This window comes from Lepidochelys olivacea, assembly GCF_965140295.1.
Source record: "Lepidochelys olivacea isolate rLepOli2 genome assembly, chromosome: 3".
Lineage (NCBI taxonomy): Eukaryota > Metazoa > Chordata > Testudines > Cheloniidae > Lepidochelys > Lepidochelys olivacea.
In genome coordinates this window covers 118,706,352-118,725,940 of record NC_140413.1, presented here as the reverse complement: position 1 = coordinate 118,725,940, position 19,589 = coordinate 118,706,352, and the positions used below count along the sequence as shown (strand labels likewise).

Sequence of the window (19,589 nt, the reverse complement as noted above, 5' to 3'; positions counted from 1 at the left end):
AATGTGTGTGTGAGGGGGGAATAAAAGTGCTGGAAAGAGCAGAATGAATGGGTGAGAGATCAAGGAGTTTCACTCCTTCCTGTAAACCTGGTGAAGTCTGCAGTTGAAGAGACCCACCATGACACTTGGTTAAAAAAGAAACCTAATTACCCCTAATTTTAAAAATATGCATTATTTCCATTAACCCTATAACCCACTGGGAGGGGAAACTGCAGCACAAAGACAGGAAATGATTTGCCAGGTCACACAGCAAACTGGGGCAAGGACAAGAGGATGGATGATGCAGCAGTTTGGGTGTGGGCCTGTGACCCAAGAGATTAGGAGACTCATTGTTGCCCTCCCTTTCGTCACTTCCCCTCACCCTCTGAGCCTTAGGCTAATTCATCCAGAGCCTTATAACACTGGGGCCAGAGCCTTGGGCCTTGTCTACACACCAATTGCATACTGGTATAATTATTTCAGTTAGGGGGTGATTTTTCTACCACAATAATTAAATAGGTACAACCCCTAGTGTCGACACAGTTATACTGGTATAAAGGTGGTTTTATATTGGTGTATCTTATTCCCCTTCCCTGCAGGAATAGCCACACTGGTATAAAGCACCTTTATAGTGCTATGATTATATCCACTTTAGAGGACTTGTAATGCTTTAAGTATAGTGGTATAGTTAAAGTGGTACCATTTTTGTGTGTAGAAAAGGTTAATGAGCAACTATGGGCCCAGCCGATCCCGCCCAGCCACACCCACAAAGCATACTCTAGCTGGAGGTACAGCTTAAAAGGGAGCCAGATAGCACAGAAGAGGGCTGACAAGGCAGGGTGAAGAGCCTGCCCTGAGAACTCCTGAGGAAGGGTGCTACAAGAATCTTCTGTGGAGAGAAAGGGCCTGCCTGGTGAGACCAGCGGGACTGAAGGTTCAACTGGTACTTTTGCTCTTACTAATTTGTAACAGAGTGCAAAAACTTTGACAAGAGAGAGGGCGGTAGGAAGTGGCCCAAGGAGGCAGACATCAGGCTTTCCTGGGTGCTGGACATTTGGTAATCCCTACAGGGCCCTGAACTGGAGCCTGGTGGAGTGGGATGGCCTGGGCTGCCCTACCAACCCCCCTTCATTAAGAACCCTCAACTTCTAGACTCCCTGCTGGAGGCAAGGAATGAAAGGGCCATTTGAAACCTCAGCTGGGCTGAGACACTTGTTGGGGGGTCAATAACTGAACCCCATATCTTCCTAGGAAACCTGTCACACCAGGGAGAAAGAGGACTAAATGAGAAACTGACTGGAGAGTCAAGTCACCTGCCCAACAGAAGACAGATCAACACCAGGTGTGGAGGTGGTGCAGGGGCCTAACCACTGGGCAATGCCACCAGCAGACACCATCCATCACAAAGTCTAAGTGAACATCTGAGGTTGGTGTGGTGAGAGAAAAAAGCACACTTAGTACTAGAAATATGAATTTTTATTATTAAAACAATGGTCTGAGGTGCATATTACCAATACTGTACACGCAAAGAAGAGAAGATGGTAAATTGGCATATCTATGGGGTGGAGTTTGGTTGTCTTGCTTGAGAAGTATTTGGTTCTTGTGCTGTAGAGCAAGCACACGTGGGGGTAAAGTGCATAGGTGCCTCTTACTCCCCCATTAGGGTTATAGAGTCTAAGGCCAGAAAGGAGCAGGATATCATCTATGCTGACCCGAACATCACAAGCCACTAACCCTACCCAAATGTTCCTGAATTAAGACCAATCGTCTGGATTAGACTGGAGTATTACAAATCTCAGGAGACTAAAGTATTGCGTGCAGAGAAAAGGAGGAACCTTGGTGCCCCAATGTCCCACACCCCCCACATGGCAGGGAAATGATTAAATGAGATATGCCCAGATACACCTGGCAAGCGACCTGCATCCTCACACTGCAGAAGAAGGTGAGTCAATCTGTTTTAGGGAAAATTCTTTTCTAATACCAGATATAGTGATCAGTTAAACCAGGGGTGGGCAAACTATGGCCCAGGGGCCACATCCAGCCCTTCAGATGTTTCAATCTGGGCCTCGAGCTCCTGCTGGGGAGTGGGATCTGCGGCTTACCCTGCTGCATGCGTGCTGTGGCTCTGCACAGCTCCCGGAAGCAGCAGCACGTCGCCCCTCTGGCTCCTATGCATATGGGCAGCCAGGGGCTCCGTATGCTGCTCCTGCCCCAAGTGCCAGCTCTGCAGCTCCCATTGGCCAGGAACTGCAGCCAATGAGAGTTGCAGGGGCAGCACCTGCGGACAAGGCAGGGTGCAGAGTCGCCTGGCTGCACCTCCGCATAGGAGCCAGAGAGGGGGACATGCTGCTGCTTCCAGGAGCTGCTTGAGGTAAGTGCCACCCGGAACCTGCACCCCTGACCCCCTCCTGCCCTCTGAGCCCCTCGGTCTCAGCCCAGAGCACCCTTCTGCTCCCCCAACCCCTCATCCCCAGCCCCACCCCAGAGCCCGCAGCTCCAGCTGGAGCCTTCACCCCCCCCACACATCCCAACTGCTTGCCCTAGTCTGGAACCCCCTCCCACACCCTGAACTCCTCATTTCTGGCCCCACCCCAACCCCCAATTTTGTGAGCATTCATGGCCCACCATACAATTTCCATACCCAGATGAGGCCCTTGGGGCAAAAAGTTTGCCCACCCAAGTTAGACCCTGACCATGTGATCAAGACCCCCAACCAAGCATCTGAGAGAGAATTAGAGAATTTACATTTTTAAAAACCCAACATGAAATCAAATTTATTAACAGCTTATCTTGAAGTAATTAAAGAAAAACCCACTGATTTTTTCATTAAACCCTTCTTGTTGTTTTGTAAAATAGCAATTATCATTTGCTATTCTACATTTTTCATCAATATGTGGAGCTTGCTCTTTTTACATTGATCATGTTTTAGCATTTTAAAATGTCAGGGCCAAATCCTGTAGTTTTTACTCAGCCAAAATTGCCATATCTTGGCTGAGTAAGAACTGAAGGATTTTAGAGACACTTAAAAAGATATATAATGGAATATGTAAAGGACAAACATTGGCCAGGTTCTTTTCCTATTGAATCAGTTGCAAAACTCACATTCTCCTTATTGAGAACATGATTGGGGCCCTTATGCAGCATACTGAAAATACATTTCACAGTAAGATTCCAAGATTATCATTCTGTTTCACTCTGTAGCCTAGGATGTCCGTAGAGTCAGTGTGAAGCGATTGGAAATAGCTACACGCATGGATGAGGGCTCCTTTTATTCAGAATATCACCAGGTGCAACCTTTATTGGGTTTCGGGGTCTATCCTCACCAATTTTTAAGGTCTCAGCAATTTTGACTTTATGAATAATACCTGTGCAGTGTACTGCCACAGTATGTCATGCAAAGAATCCTAGGTAGGTAACACAACTAATCATCACCCTTACTCCATAGCTAACTTGCATTCAACAATTTCATTGGTTGTGTGAGGGAGACTGCATGGATGGTGGATTAGTTGGTCCAGCTGCCACACCCCTTCAAAAGGTTTAGCTACTAGTTTTAGATTATGGGTTCCCAAACTTGGTTTGCGGCTTGTTCAGGGTAAGCCCCTGGCGGGCCACGAGACACTTTGTTTACCTGAGTAACCACAGGTATGGCCGCTCGTGGCTCTCATTGGCTGGGTACAGCAAACCGCAGCCACTGGGAGCTGTGGGCGGCCATGCCTTTGGATGGTCAATGTAAACAAACTGTCTTGCACTCCAACCAGATAAACTGAGGTAAATCTACAACTTGCCCTGTCTACGCTAGGATTTTACAATGTTAACTATCACATAGTAAAAACTCACCTGTGTTCCTGGTTTAGACAGGGCATGGTACCTGGTTTTGCCAGAGGATGTTGTGAAGGCCAAGACTATAATGGAGTTCAAAAAAGAACTAGATAAATTCATGGAGGATAGGTCCATCAATGGCTATTAGCCAGGATGGGCAGGGATGGTACTCCTAGCCTCTGTTTGCCAGAAGCTGGGAATGGGTGACTGGGTGGATCACTTGATGATTACCTGCTCTGTTAATTCCCTCTGGGGCACCTGGCATTGGCCACTGTCAAAAGACAAGATACTGGGCCAGATGGACCTTTGGTCTGACCCAGTATGGCTGTTATGTTATATGGGAGAAGCCTAGACTCTAATCCAATATGCTAATGGGTCTATCATATTGCTGTGTCTTCACTTGAACTGTAGAAGGTCTTTCATTAGAAAGAGAGGACATGATCTAACTTCTTTAAATTCTAGTTTAGATAAAGCCTATGTGTGAACAACCCAAATGGGGAGAAAGTAGCCTAACATTTTTAAATACTTGCAGTTAATTTAGAAATTTTTTCACCAACTGTTAAATCAACCAAAAATAGTCTGTGTGTGTGTGTATGTATGTATTATATAGTATACTTATAATACATACCCACTTATATAAATTACCTTAAAACAACTGTGCAATGGTCTGATTTTTTTCTATGTTCTTCAGAAGGATATGAATATCTTCAGTCTTAATTTACCTTACGAAGCTGTCAGGATGTTGATTTACTGTTTGTTAATTAATCTTATTGCATTTGAAATATTTTTAGTGACTTAATCATTACACTTAGATATGGACAGTAAAAAAGTTTACATTAGTGTACATTTAAATTGTCCTTTAAATATGCTATTTCCATCAGTGGCTGTAAATACCTCTGCTGATTCCATGACCTTTTACATAACTGCTTATCTGTTTTATAATACAAAGTACATGGGTTTGAGCCAGGACAAATCCCATTGACTTCAATCAGAGCAGGATGGGGGCCCATACTGCCCAACTTACTCCTTATAGAGGGACTTTAACATGTTACTGGGATCTACTGATTTGTTGTTGTATTATTGGGAATTTGTTATTGATGCTAGAGGCTTTATTCAGTGAATGTAACCTAGAGCCCCCCCTCAGTGATTTCCCCTGATTGAGGGTTACTTACTGGAAACATTAATGTCAAGCTTACATTTAATGTAATAAAAAAAACACACCCTTCTATGAACTTTACTTTTCCACCTGCAACTACCAATATGCACTTCACTTCTCCAGGACTTCCTCTTGGCTTTTTATTAAATATTCCACTTCCAGAAAACAGCTTCTTACCATTCACTTACCTGTCAAAGCAATCAGCAAGCAAATAAATAAAAAGCAAAATCATAAGTAGGTACTTAAAACCCATCGTTAGTTCTACAGTACCACAGAGAAAGGAACATTCTTCTCTGCCATGCCCAATCACTTCTGATGTCAGCAGGGGACTCTTACAAGTAGTACTGGAAAATGTTGAAAGAAGTGTACTGTACATATATTTTTAGCTACAGTATGTTCTATAATTCAAATACTTACTTGTGACATATCAATTGCTTGATTTATTTTGTCATTCATAGGTGAAGTGTCACTAAGCAGCTGATACTGTAAGCTGCTGAATGCCTGAAACTCCCACTGTAGTCAGAAGTTAAGTATATGAAGGCCCAGATCCTCAAAGGTAGGAGCTTAAGTCTAATTGTCTCCAACTCAAGACCCCCTAAGGCATGATTCTCATGAGGTGCTCAGCACTCTCAACTCCAGCAGAAATTAAGGGGAACTGCAGGTCATGAGTACTGCTGAAAATCAAGTCCTAGGTGTGTAGAATTGGGCAAACCATGAACTTGGAAATTAGTTAACTCAAGCTTTTTTAAAAAAAAAACCCTCTAATGTAAACATACCCTAAAAAAACTGGAAGTCGGGATATCTGCTTTGTATTTTTAGTTCTGCTCCAGACTTGGAGTACCACTTTAAGCAAAAAGAAAAGGAGTACTTGTGGCACCTTAGAGACTAACAAATTTATTTGAGCATAAGCTTTCGTGAGCTACAGTTCACTTCATTGGATGCATTCAGTAAGTCATTTATGGCTGGATCTTCAAAGCTACTGAGTATCTGCACATACCATTGATTGCAGTGACTTCTGAAAATTGAGACACCAATGTCTATGTACTTTCATTTCGCCCCTGTAAATGGGGATAACACTAAATCACCTGACAGGCTTTCCTAGGATAAATTATGTTTGAGCTTTGAGAGTCTTGGATAAATGATGTTATATTTATTGTCCATAGTAATGAAAGATCTAGCGAAGGCTGTAGATGATTTTTCTTATAGCCGTTTTATATGCTCAAAATTTTCTGGAGAACACCACTTTCACGATTGAAACATGCTTCAGGGCTGTAATGTTAACAAATCAATGTTGTTAAAAACTTCGAGCTAGACCCACAAATGGATTTAGTCTCTGGGTGCCCAAATTCCTCGGTTGCCTAAGTTTCTCCAAGTAAGCATGCACAACACTGCACACATCTGATACCCTATCTCATGCTTAAATCCCAGCACGATGCTCAGATTAAACATTCCCATGCCCATCTTGCACATGGCCCAGTCCAGTAGGTGTTTCCAGAGCACACCAAAGCCCACAAGACTATCGGGGTGACCAGACTAGGAATTTTGGGGTGAAGGCATGGGCATGTGTGAATACCAGTAGCCATGAGTTAGGTTTCCCACCTGGAATGTGCGATACCTGATTTCAAATCCCCACTCTGCTTCATGTGTAGCAGGATCTCCTATATTCCTGGTGACTGCCCAAACCACTGAGCTATGATATTTTCTGGACTAGGTCACTCTCAATCTCTCCTTTTGAAGCTGTTCCCCTCAATTTGCAGGCTTTCTAGTGAGTCCATTTGTAGGTGCTCAATTTTTGATGTGGATTGTATAGGGAGCCTGAGCACCAAACGTAGGGCTGAGGACTCCACTGAGTGACAGAACACCTAAACATGAGGCATTGTAATGCTGAGCACTGCAATGCCTTTGTCTTATTGTGGGTCTGGCCCCTTGTGTTTTGCACCCCGTCACTTCTTACCGTTTTACGCCCCAGTTATGTTATTGGATCTACATGGCTGGACACTGCTGCCTAGTGAGGCATAGGGTTGCCACCCATCCGGTTTTTACCTGGACCACCTGGGTTTCGGTTTGTGTATCCCGGTGCCATTTGACAAGCCCAGATGTCTGGTTTTTGACCTGGTGGGGAGGGGCATGCCGTTCGGGGGGGGGGGGGGAGGGGGTGGAAAGAGAGTGGGGCCACGAACAGGCAAAGCAAATGACACAACGGGGAAGGGGGCAGAGCAGGGGACGGAACCTCAGGGGTCCAGTTACCAGCCATTAGAAAGGTGGCGACCCTAGTGAGGCTCTGCCCAGGAACCAGCCCCCTCGCGTGTGGCTCCAACTTCAGGGCGGCAGGGGGCCCCAGCTGCAAGCAGAAGCAGGGGGCAGGTTTGGCAGAAGGGCTCGGGACAGCGGACTTCACGTTAATCACGGGGCAGCACAAACTGCCCTGAAAGCAAACCTAGGGCACGGAAAGCACAAGGAAAGCCCAGACTGAACCCAGCGCAGCCCGCCCGCCCGCAGAGCAAGAACCACCCGGGGGCGCGCCCAGGACCGCCCTACACGCTCCCAGCAAGCGGCGCACATGGACGCGCTACGGCGCCTGCGCAGTGTGAAGCCCACGACCCGGAATCGGCTTGGGAGTAGGAAGCGCACGTGCAACAGACGGGGAGCGGGAGTGTTTTGAGACCAATGGTGCGCATGCGATCTAAGACCACCGTTCCCAAGGCGATGACGCGTGTGAGACCCTATCCAGGCACCGGAAGGCGGAGTGTAATGTTGAGGAGGACGGCAAGGGCGCATGCGCTACGGGGAGACCCAGGCCTGATTGGGCGGCGAAATTCTGTTTCCGGTTCGCTTTCCTCCGTATCCGGGTCCCTGCGCCGCGTGGCGGTTGTTATTGCTTAACGCGCTAATAAAGTTACGCTTTACAAAAAAATATACCAGCGAGCAGTCGCCTGACTCTCGCGCGCGTCCTCCCGCTCGGGTGCGCTCCGCGCCTCCACGCGACAGCGGCCTCCACCAGTAAGTTTCAGGTGGGCAGCTTCCGCCCATGCCCCTCTCCCCTTTGGGGCCTTTGCGCATGTGCGAAGCCTCTCCGCCGGGGTGGCTCTACGTCGCCGCGGGGCCCGTGATGTGGAGGGGGCGGGGCCAGGGGGCGATCACACCTCCCTCCCAGCCTCACGGGGCGCTGCCTGGCGGCTAAGCCCCGCCCCTGTGGGGGGCGGGAGAGTTGTGATACAAAACGCGCCGCCTCGCAGCCCCGCCCCCTGGGGCGCCTCCCGGGAAGCGCCTCGCCCGGCCCCTTGTTCAGCCGGGCACGCGCTGCCTGGGCCTCCGCGTGCGCAGGGGCCGGGCCCTCTACAGAGGCAAGCGGGGTGAGAACCGTGGGGCCTTGTGGGTGGTTTCACTCGCCCCTTTTAGACGCTCCCAGGCTAGAGAGCAAGTAGTTGGCAGCGCTGGGCTCGTTGGAAGATGGGGGGTTTGTCAGTGGTTGAGCTCCTGGAAGTGCCCAGTAGTATTAAAAGCTGCACACGCTGGTGCAGATCAGGGCCCGCCCTATACCGCGGGGGCAGTGGCCTATGTGGAGGCTACAGCTCTCATGAAGCTTCCAGTGGGATAGCTTTCTGATAACAAAATTACTGCATGACCCCATGCCGCAAGGGCTCCCGCAAAGTTAAGTGGCTTGGACTTCAGTCCCGCGGGGCTCGGGCTTTGGCAAGGCTGGCATTAGACTCACTGAGGAGCAGGGCAGAAACTCTGAGCCTCCGAGCATAGGGTTGAAGCCTGAGCCCAAGGCCCCTGGGGATGAAGCCTTCTGGCTTCAGCTTTCTGCCCTGGACCCCAGCGAGTCTAATGCCAGCCCTGGTGATCCCATTAAAATGAACTCGCAACCTACTTTGGGGTCCTGACCCACAGTTTGAGAATCGCTGAGCTACAGGATCTATCTGCTCTAACTAGAAAGCCATTTGCATCCAAACGGACCGTTGCATGCTGGAACGTCTTGTCTCTAAGGCTACTCAGATCTCGCTGAAGCATTGCATGCTGAGACTGTAAGACTTCGCTGAAGAATACTGTGTAATCCTTAAACTAGGGGAATGGGTCTGAAAAGGGGGCACATTTTGGTAATATCTGTGGCAAGTAGGCCTTTTTCTCCACCATCCAGAGGATCAGAGTTAGAAGGATCACAAAGTGTGACCAGTGTTGTGGAAAATGGCACTTAGGCTTTCCACCTTGTTTGTCTTGTTTTATCACCAAACTTGATGTTTCAAGGAAAAGAGGAAATAGTTTTTCTTTTTATTGGGGAAATTGATGTAATTAAATAATTGTGTACAACTTCTGTACACTTGTACTGACTTTCCCTTTCAATGTAAAACCACTACTTTTTAGTTTAAAAAAGGCTACAATTAAACATCAAAATACTGGACTGTTAAATAACTCTATTTTTGGAGGTATAGGGGGTTCATTTTACATCTGTTGTCTGACCAGCCAAATATATATGATTCTAGTGCTGCCTCTTGCACACAGTACCTAATCTTAAAGGTGTGAGTAGATTAAAGTTAATGAAACTACTCATGTGCTTAAAATTAAGCACATTCCTATGTGTGTGTTTGTTTGATTAAGACCTTAAGTTGTATATCATGTGTATTTTTAATATATGCTTCTAAAGCAATAGGCTCATTTGATATGAGAATAAGTAAATATTTTGAGTCTTTTACTTCATTCCATTCTGTTTCTTACATATTTAATTCTGTCCTACTGTATGCTTGATTACACCTAGTCCCTTCTTTCCCTGTTTTTTAGGAGCAAGAGTTAACAGTTTTGGTCAATGGCTGCTTCAGGAAAGGTGGCTGCTTTCCGTCTACCACCTCTGCCCACTGTTAAAGAGATTATTAAACTGTTTAATCTCCGAGCACAAAAGCAGCTGTCCCAGAACTTTCTCCTGGATTTGAGATTGACAGGTAGGACACTTTTTATCTTGCATCTTTTAAAATTTTTAATCATAAACTGCCTATTCATTTTCCCCCAAAATTTAAGTTCTGTCTACATTTGTTTGCATGGGGACTCTTGTCTTCCTCACAACAATACTCTGGTACATTTAAAAAAAAAATAAAAAATTAACGCCATACATTTACCTATAAATGCTCAGAGATTTAATTCTGTATGAGGATTAAATGCTGTATTGGGGAGTGGGGGGAGTTCCTGTACAGTGTAACCCTCCCACACTTAACGTTCTCTCGTTTAACGTTGTTTCGGCCTTACGTCCCTGCTCAATTACAGAACATGCTCCATTTAAAGTTGTGCAATGCTTCGCTATAATGTCGTTTGGCTGCCTGCTTTGTCCACAGCTGGCAGCCCCCCTATTAGCTCCCCTACGCCCCTCGCCATGCCTCGCACCCACCAGCAGACCCCGCGGATCAGTGCCTTCCACCGCTTCCTGCCCGTGGCAATCAGCTGGCTTGTGGTTTTCAGGAGGGAGGGGGGAGGAGGGAGGACTTGGTGCGCAGGCTCCGCCTGCCTCCCGAGCACTACAGACCAGCTGATTGCTGCGGGCAGGAGAGGGAAGAGCGAGGACCACGGTGTGCGGAGTAAAGGAGGAGGGGGAGGGAAGAAGAGGCCGGTTAAGGGGGGGGAGCTTGGGGAAAGGGGTGGAATGGACCGGCCGAGGGTTGAGCCCCCCACCCCTAGTGCTTGCAGAGTAGGGGAAGCCGCCGCTGCTGCTGCACAATGTGCTTCTCCTAGCCTACAGCACCTTCAGCCTCCTTGCCTGCCTCATTGTCTCCAGTGCCAGTGGGCTGTGCCTGTGTGGGGTAAGGCCACCTCCCAACTATAGTACTGTATGACAAAAAAAAATTTCCCTGGAAATTTCCCTAACCCCCCCCATTTACATTCATTCTTATGGGGAAAGTGGATTCGCTTAACATTGTTTCACTTAATCGCATTTTTCAGGAACATAACTACAACGTTAAATGAGGAGTTACTGTATTTATACATAACAGAAAATTGATTTTCTTATTTAAATGTGAAATTCAACTTCATCTTAATTATGGATCTGTGCCCAGTGCCTATAAAAAAAAAAAAAAAAAAACTAATTCCCCCTCAAGGGTTACCAGAGAATATTACGGAATGGTGGGAGGCAATTAGATAGCGTCTATGTTCCCCTCAAAAATGAGATACTCTGAGGATCATATTTATGCAGGGTATGAAGTACTGCATTTGTTTGTTTATTATCCTAGCATGTACTTTGACTAGGAAGGCCATGTGCCCTAGTTTACTGGGATTGTCCTGGTTTTTCTGAGCCTATTCTAATATACTGGTCAGATTTATTTCTCCAGCTTCATTTCAGCCACAGTTCACATCACCTATGCTGCTGACTCTAAGCTGTGTTGCTCCTTCTCTGCTGACCTAGAGATGGTTCTACTGTGCAATATTTGCACGGTGTGGGTGTGAAACCCCCAAGAGCTTTTCTACACTTGAAAGTTAACTCAGATTACGGTAGGGTGCAATAAAAGTAGTTATGAGAAACAGGAATATGTGGAGTCAATCAGGAACAACTCCATATGTGGGCAAGCCTTAAAGGTGAGATTCACAAGAGGGCACTTAGGCACTGAAAATGGCAGATGGGCACCTAAGTCCAAAATTTAAATCCTCAAAACCCTTGCTCAGCTGTCACCTAACTTTATAGGTGCTTAAATTGCCTAGGTACCTAAGACTCCACTGGTAATGTCCCCGGGCATCTAAATTTCTGCTGGTGGGCATGCACTAGCTTTGCCAACTTTCTAATCACATGAACCTGAACACCCTTGCCCCGCCCCTTCCCCGAGACACCCACACCCCTGCCCCGCTCCCTCTCTGAGGCCCTGTCTCCCCTGCTCACTACATTCCCCTCCCTCCGTCGCTCACTCTTCCCCATGCCTACTCACTTTCACCGGGCTGGGACAGGGGGTTGAGGTGCTGGATGGGGTGAGGGCTCTGGCTGGGGGTGTGGGCTCCAGGGTGGGGTCAGAAATGAGGGGTTCAGGGTGTGGGAGGGGGATCTGGGCTGGGACAGGGGCTTGGGGTGCTGGAGGGGATGAGGGCTCTGGGGTGGAGCCAGAGATGAGAAATTTGGGGTGCAGGAGGGGCCTCAGGACAGGGGATTAGGGTGAGGGAGGGGATGTGGGCTCTGGGAAGGAGTTTGGGTGCAGAAAGGGCTCAGGACTGAGGCAGGGGGTTGGGGTGTGGGAGGGGGTGAAGGGTGCAGACTCTGGAAGGGCGGTGCTTACCTCAGGCAGCTCCTGGAAGCAGCTGGCATGTCCAGCTCCTAGGCTCAGGGGCAGCCAGGTGGCTCCCTGTGCTGCCTCTGCCTTTAGGCTTTGCCCCCACAGCTCCCATTGGCTGCAGTTCCCGGCCAATGGGAGCTGTGGACTTGGCGCTTGGGAGCAGTGTGCCGAGACCCACTGGCCACCCCTGCACCTAGGATCCGGACATGCCGGTCACTTTCAGGAGCCGTAGGGAGCCTGCCTTAGCCCCACTGCGCCGCTGACCGGACTGTTGGCCTGTTAAAATCTCCTGGATTGTTTTTAGTAGTCACCAGGAGATTGAGGCTGATTCTGGTAGACTCCCAGCCAATTCAGGAGGATTGGCAGCCCTAGCATGCACACAGCCATCTCGGTCCTCATACCACCGAGCAGCTTAGTGTCTAATTCACACCTGAGCCCCAGCGGGATTCACAAGATAGGCATCCCCTGTCTGCTTTGCCCGTAATATGCATCTGGTATATCAGGCCTTGCTTAAAACAGAGACGGTGGTTTTGCTGCCTGTGTCCCCTTATATCCAATAGCATAGAGGCTGAATACACATCTAGGATACGGGAGAACCAGATTCAAATCCTCATACTGCTTGATGTGGAGTGGGGACTTGAACCCTGGTCTGGTACCTGCCAGGTGCCCTATCAACCTATTGGGTAGTCACGTCTGGGTCTCACTCAGCCTCTTCTGTTGAAGTGGTTCCACTTTGCAGCCCCCCCCCCCCACACTTTTTTTCTTTTTTTTGTTTGTTTGTTACCACTCCCTGTGTTCTTCTAATGTCTGACCCTGGTTTTCTGCACCTCCTTTTGTACAGATTTTTCTGCTCCCCACTCCTTTAACCTTTATCTGTCCACAACCAACTCTGCTCCATTTTGCCCTAATCTTTCTGGTTCTTGTTCCAGGGTTCCCCCAATCTCTTATCTCAAATAGCTCTGCTTCCTAGATATCTTAATCCCCAGGCTGCTCCTCTTTAGCCTTGTTCATTTTATATTTCTTTGGAACTGCCTCAGTGTAATGGAATTTCCCTTTAAAATGGACAGACTCTACAGAGATGCCACAGGGGTTACCTACCAGAAAGGTTTCAGAGTAACAGCCGTGTTAGTCTGTATTCGCAAAAAGAAAAGGAGTACTTGTGGCACCTTAGAGACTAACCAGTTTATTTGAGCATAAGCTTTCGTGAGTTACAGCTCACTTCATCGGATGCATACTGTGGAAACTGCATCCGATGAAGTGAGCTGTAGCTCACGAAAGCTTTTACTACCAGAAAGAGAATTGAATTTCCTATTTGTAAGGAGAAAATTATTTTTCTATCTTTTTTAATAGATTCTGTAATTAACAAAATACATTAAGCACCTGACTGTGCAAGCTCTCTGTTTGGTTATATGAGTTTCTCTAGTAATCTAGAAATGAAACTGAATTCTGTGCTGTTTAGCAGGCTCCATAAAACAACAGTACTCCCCTCGTTTAACCAGGAGGTGTCATTGTTTATGTCTCTTCTGTGTTAAACTCATTGTTTACTGTAGAAACACAAACTGTATTGCTCTTGGTGAGCTCAGTGCCGTGCAAAATAAAAGCTTTGTATGTGCTTTGTGACTTACAGATAAGATAGCTAGACAGGCTGGCAAGCTGAAAGATGCCCATGTCTGTGAGGTGGGCCCTGGGCCAGGAGGAATTACAAGATCCATTCTGAATGCGGATGTTGCTCAACTCCTGTTAGTTGAAAAAGATACTCGATTTATTCCAGGACTGCAGGTATCAAATAGGAAATAAATTGTTTTTGTATAATTAATACATCTTTAAACATTTAAGAAATTAAAGTACTTGAACAAAAATTAGATTTCCTATTTTGATCTGAACAATTGAAAAAAGTACTCCTAGCTCTAAAACAACTTGTATCAGAAATATTGCAGTGTTCTCTGCTTCTTTCCTAGTGTTCAGTTGTTTAATGTACACTGTTCAGCCACATAGATTAAACTAATCTGTTTTATTATGTTTGATTGGATGCATTACCCATTAATTGGGATAATACTGCTTAATACCAATTTATGTAGAAAACCTTTTAAGGTTTTGAGATTTAAAATAGTTTATAGTCCATCTCAAACACCATTTATCTGATCACATCTTTTTCACCAGATTGATATAATGACATTTTTGTACTTCTAATCTCTTTTCGTGAAAATCATTTCTTCAGCTCAAACAAAGGATAATAATGCTCGGCCCCACTCAGATGAAACAGGTTTCAGAGAGGTAGCCATGTTAGTCTGTATCAGCAAAAACAATGAGGAGTCCTTGTGGCACCTTACAGACTGACAAATTTATTTGGGCATAAAATTTTGTGGGTTAAACCCATTTCATCAGATGCATGGAGTGGAAAATACAATTGAAACAGTTGCAGATGCATGCTGTCTTTGCAAAAACTGTTGTAGTTAGGATCATCCTGATACAGTTGTTGTTACAGTTATAACTGCATCCGTTAAGATTATTGAATATAATCATTATCCACCAGTTAATAAATTTGAATCTCATAATTGACTCATAAATCACCATTATTTGAACCAAGTAAGAAAGTATATGATGTAATTAATTCTTTGTGCATATCTTATCAGATAATTGCTTGAATTAGCCAGTACATTTTTGTTTGGCTTTCAAAAACTACTGCAGAAGCAGATTCCTCTAAATAGAAGCACCACTTCTAGGATCCTCCAGCAAAGTATCTTAGACATATATACAGACTAGTTGAGTGAGTCACTGTTTTTCAGTAGCGAGCCCCTCACAGCAGAAGTTCATATGCTTTTGACAGGCTATTCAGTGTATTGGAGATCTTGAGTAAGAGTGGGTGTGAATAAACAAATAGTATCTTGCATCCATTAGTATTAAATTTGGTTTTCAGCTTTATTTTCCAAATAAGGTTATGATAAATTACAGAATGAGTCCCTCTTTGATGTGGGTCATAACCTCTGTTTTTCACTGAAAGTTCTCTGTCTCAGTCTAGAATAGCTGTACATTAAAGGCCTGGGATTTGAACAGCAGAAAATGCTAGATATTAAAATAACAATTGGGGACTGTTATTTAGAAGAATCTTTTACCATGTGTGAAAGCAGTGACCTTTAAAGCATTCTGCATTTTTACTAAGTTCTTTTCAGGCTTTCCCATGATTTTTTGCTTCATAATATTGAAGTAGGGGTCTGTAGTACAAAATTGAAAACAATACAGAGCCTAAGAGCAAAATTCTGTCCTCAAATCAAATGTGCACATGCAAACCTAATCTGACATGAGTATGCAGGTAGAACTTTATCCTATATGTTAAAAGACAAAGGACTGGATTTCATTGTGTGGGGGGTTTTTTTTTTTTGGTAGCACATCCTAGTGAGGTGGGGTTGTGAGGCACCTCACTACCCCCTACCCTTACTGTGAGGATGCCTGGTCTTTGCCTGCTGGGGGTCAACTCCTTGGGCTATAGGCAATAGAAGCATTCCACCCCTGCCAACTTGAGCTCTGCTGCCCCACCGCAGGGTAGCGGTGGGCATGCGTCAACCCTCAAGCCCTTTGAATGTCCCTCTGCAGAGTCCAGCATTTGTTCCACTGAACATTTGCTGTATTCCCAGATCCACTGCTCTCAAAGGGAAAACACATCCCAGCTTATGAGTTACACCTCAGATCGCTCCTCCGCTTAATAAACAGCATTTAGAAAAGTTTATAGTGAAAACAAGTAAGTTTATTTAACAAAGTGTAGAGATTTAAGTGATAGCAAGTAGAAGTATTGGAAATAAATGACTGCATATAAAATAAAATCATAACTTGCATTCTAGAACCTAGACTTATTTAACTAGTCACTTTCATGTCTTACAGTATTGTTCTCCAGCGTTTTTCAGCCAGGCAGGCTGTGATCCCTTTTTCTTGAAACAGTCCATTTTGTCAACTTCTCTCCTCAGGATAGGGTGAAGGATAGGTGTGTGTCTCTGCATTCTTTTGATACACTTGATGAATCCTTTCATCTAGTCATAAACTGGACACCCTCCTGCGGTGTGTTCCTTTCCTGTAGATATGGTGATCTCTAGTCAATTTAGCAGTCTTGATTAGTTGGTGGCTTAGTATGCAAATAGACTTACATTGTGAGGCACACAATACACAGTGACCAGATGTAGAGATAAGTGTCTCCTGTGCCCTCCTGAGCAGAACCTGTCCAAGACAGGTCACCAGGTAACCTGCCTTTAACTTTAAGGCTTTAAGAACACAATTTCCAGTATAGGTACATAACTTCTTAAATATTATCTGTACATACATTTCACAATGATTATGATGGCCAGTGGGCTACTGGCTTTTGGTAGCGTGCTTATATGCCAGTCCTTGGTGAATTATTGTGCATATATTTGGTCAGGGGATTCCTGTAAAATTATCTAAATTTCATCCTCAAAGGGTCATAGCCTCATGCTGGCATACAACCTGATAACTTGGCTAGGCAAACTTTTATAAAGAGGGCAGAGGTAGGATTTTCCCCTTAGGCTGAGCAATGGAATGACTGCAGAACTCTTCCATTGTGGTGAATTCAGCCTATTGGTGGAAGTATCTGTCAGTGCCCTTTATACCCACTCAGATGCAAGGTGGAGGGCAAGAGGAACTGCAGTGACAAAGCCTCTGGTCCCATCTTCCTCCCGGTACTTTGTGTCTAGAAGCTTGTGGAACCTCATTAATTCTTCTGCCAGAGGACCCTTGGTGGATGCCAGAGGACCCTTGGTGGATGCCAGAGGACCCTTGGTGGATGCAGGATTTGCTCTAAACTGCATTAATTCACAATGGGTGTCCCAGTCATTAGTTCAAATTAGCAATGTTCTGTTGCAATTTTATGCCAACATGTTTCATAAAATGCAGTGGAATTTACTAGTGTAGTGAAAGTTAAAGGGCAATAGGTAATAGTTGGCTATTAAGACACAAAGTTGCATCTGAAAAAACACATTTTGTTTTTTCTAATTTGTTACTGTCATAACCATAAGGGTAGCCTAAAATTCCTCCTTACCTCTAAGGGGTTAAGAAGCTCAAATAACCTGGTTGGCACCTGACCAAAGGAACCAATGGGGACAAAAGATACTTCCAAATCTGGGGGGGAGGGAGGAGGAGAGGCTTTGTTTTGGGTTCTTTGTTTCTGTGTTCGTTTGCTCTTGGGACTAAGAGGGACCGGACGTCAATCCATGCCCTCCAAACCATTCTGAACCAGTCTCTCATATTACAGAAATTGTAAGTACAGCCAGGCAAGGAGTATTAGTTTCTTTGTTTTCTCAACTTGTGAATTTTCCCTTTGCTGGAGGAAGGTTTATCCCTGTTTTGTTGTAACTTTGAAACTAAGGCTAGAGGGGGTTCCTCTGTGTGTTGTGCATCTTTTGTTACCCTGTAAAGTTATCTTCCAACCTGATTTTACAGAGGGGATTTTTACCTTTTCTTTTTTAAATAAAATTCTTCTTTTAAGAACTGATTGGGGTGTTTTGTTTTTTGTTTTTTTTTCTAGTGTCCAAAGATCCAGAGATTTGGGTCTCTGTTCACTTTGTAACCAGTTGGTTAGGATATTATTCTCAGCCTCCCCAGGAAAGGGGGTGTAAGGGCTTAGGGGGGTATTTTGGGGGAACAGGAATTCCAAGTGGTCCTTTCTCTGATTCTTTGTCTAAATCACTTGGTGGTGGCAGCGTACTGTTCAAGGACAAGGTAGAATTTATGCCTTGGGAAAGTTTTTAACCTAAGCTGGTAAAAATAAGCTTAGGGGGTCTTGCATGTGGGTACCCACATCTGTACCCCAGAGTTCAGAGTGGGGAAGGAACCCTGATAGTTACTTATACCTATTTACTTTTATAGTGCTGACAAGAACCTTAAACTGTTTATTTTCCATCTCTAATATGCTAATGAATTTTTAAATTATGCAAACTATAGTCACTTAAAAAAACTAAAAACACTTCTTGACAGCGAAACCCACTATTAAAAAACAATTTCGCATATGATCACTGCCTATTATTAGTATGGACATCTGTCTACTTCGTTTGGTACTATTTACTTACTCCATTGATCTTATTATGTTATCTGGCATCCTTGGATGTCACCCTTCACAGTAAAAATTAACATATCAAGGCAGAATAGCTACTTATAGGTAGCTAAACTACTGCTGCAGTGATGAAATCCACTCTTAAATTGGTTTGAATTAAAATTCCGGACTTGTTTCACATTAGATTTTTTTTCTCTCTCTAGTTGAAAATAATTGCATTTAAAAGAAAGGGGGACTTTTTAAAATTTTTTTTTAAGAGTTAAACTCCATTTCAGTATCCCCTGCATGGAATTTAAATCTCTGCTTGAATGCTATGTCTATGAACATTCCTGGAAAGCAGCAGTTTCCTTTGGCTGAGAAAGTTGGTTTTCCATTAAGCAGTATAGAGGTGAACTTTTAAAACGTTTTTCATCCTGTCCAAATACCCGAGTGAAGCTGCATGATTGAAATTGAATATGCAAATGATGCTGCTGAAATGACTTGATAAGCAATAAATCTAAGCTACCACAAAAATCAGTTCCCTTTTTTCATTGATTAAAGTCAAAACATTTAGCTGTTTATAACATAGGTTTGAATTTTCACACACACAAACCAAAATTGCTTTTTCGTTGTTCATCTGTTTTTCCTAATCTGTTTTAAAAATAATAAAAATCTTCCTCTGATACTTGCTAAATATAAAAATTGATTTGCTCCATAAATAGTATATTCAATAGGGGCACTTTTATTTAAACGGAAAAACATTGCAACTATCAGATTAAAACACATCAGTGTATCTTTCACATGTTTCTTACTGTGTGTACTTACTACCAGTGTTTGTGATTTACTATTATGGTTTGCTGTCTCAAAGACTATTTCTCTGCTTGTTTGATCCTACAGTGAAGACATAATTTCAAATACACTGTCTTAAATGAAGCATTATGAATCAATGCAAGGTCAAGCAGCAGTAGATGGCTCATGAGGGAAAATCTAATTACTTAGAAAACAAAAGAAAAAAACCTGCTAAGGACTTGACTAGATAAACGGTTAGTGCACACCAAGCTAAGATGTAAATCTACAGTGCAGTAGCATGCTGCTCACTAACTGTTCATGTGGACCCTGTTAGCGCACATTTACAGTTCCCTAGTGCGTTTTGATCATCTCCGTTTTGAAATGGGAGTATATCAGTGTGCACTAGGGGAATTTTTTGTGCAAGTGAGCAGGGTCCACATAGATGGCATGCTAGTGCACTGTAGATTTACACCGCCACTTGCTGTTTCTCTAGAGAAGCCCTTAATAACAGATATCTCTAATATAAAAAGAAAGGGAGCAGAGCACTGAAAATTTCGAAGTACATTTATTTTTGTAT

The 19,589-nt window shown here is 44.6% G+C and overlaps 1 protein-coding gene across 5 annotated transcripts in view; it reads left to right on the top strand.

The window, feature by feature from the left end:
- The first annotated feature begins 7,862 nt into the window (after positions 1–7,862).
- The window catches only part of TFB1M (transcription factor B1, mitochondrial), a 49,467-nt gene continuing 37,740 nt past the window's right edge, over positions 7,863–19,589 (top strand). Inside the window, exons 1-3 of one of the 5 annotated variants that reach the window (XM_084623942.1) lie at positions 7,863–7,954; positions 9,734–9,891; positions 13,820–13,971. In XM_084623942.1, coding sequence (XP_084480068.1) covers positions 9,759–9,891; positions 13,820–13,971 — 285 coding nt within the window. In that variant the 5' untranslated portion in view covers positions 7,863–7,954; positions 9,734–9,758. Of the gene's footprint in view, positions 7,955–8,164; positions 8,308–8,428; positions 8,983–9,733; positions 9,892–13,819; positions 13,972–19,589 lie in introns of those variants that run through there. The other 4 variants (XM_084623939.1, XM_084623941.1, XM_084623940.1 and 1 more) reach the window with 4 other exon arrangements.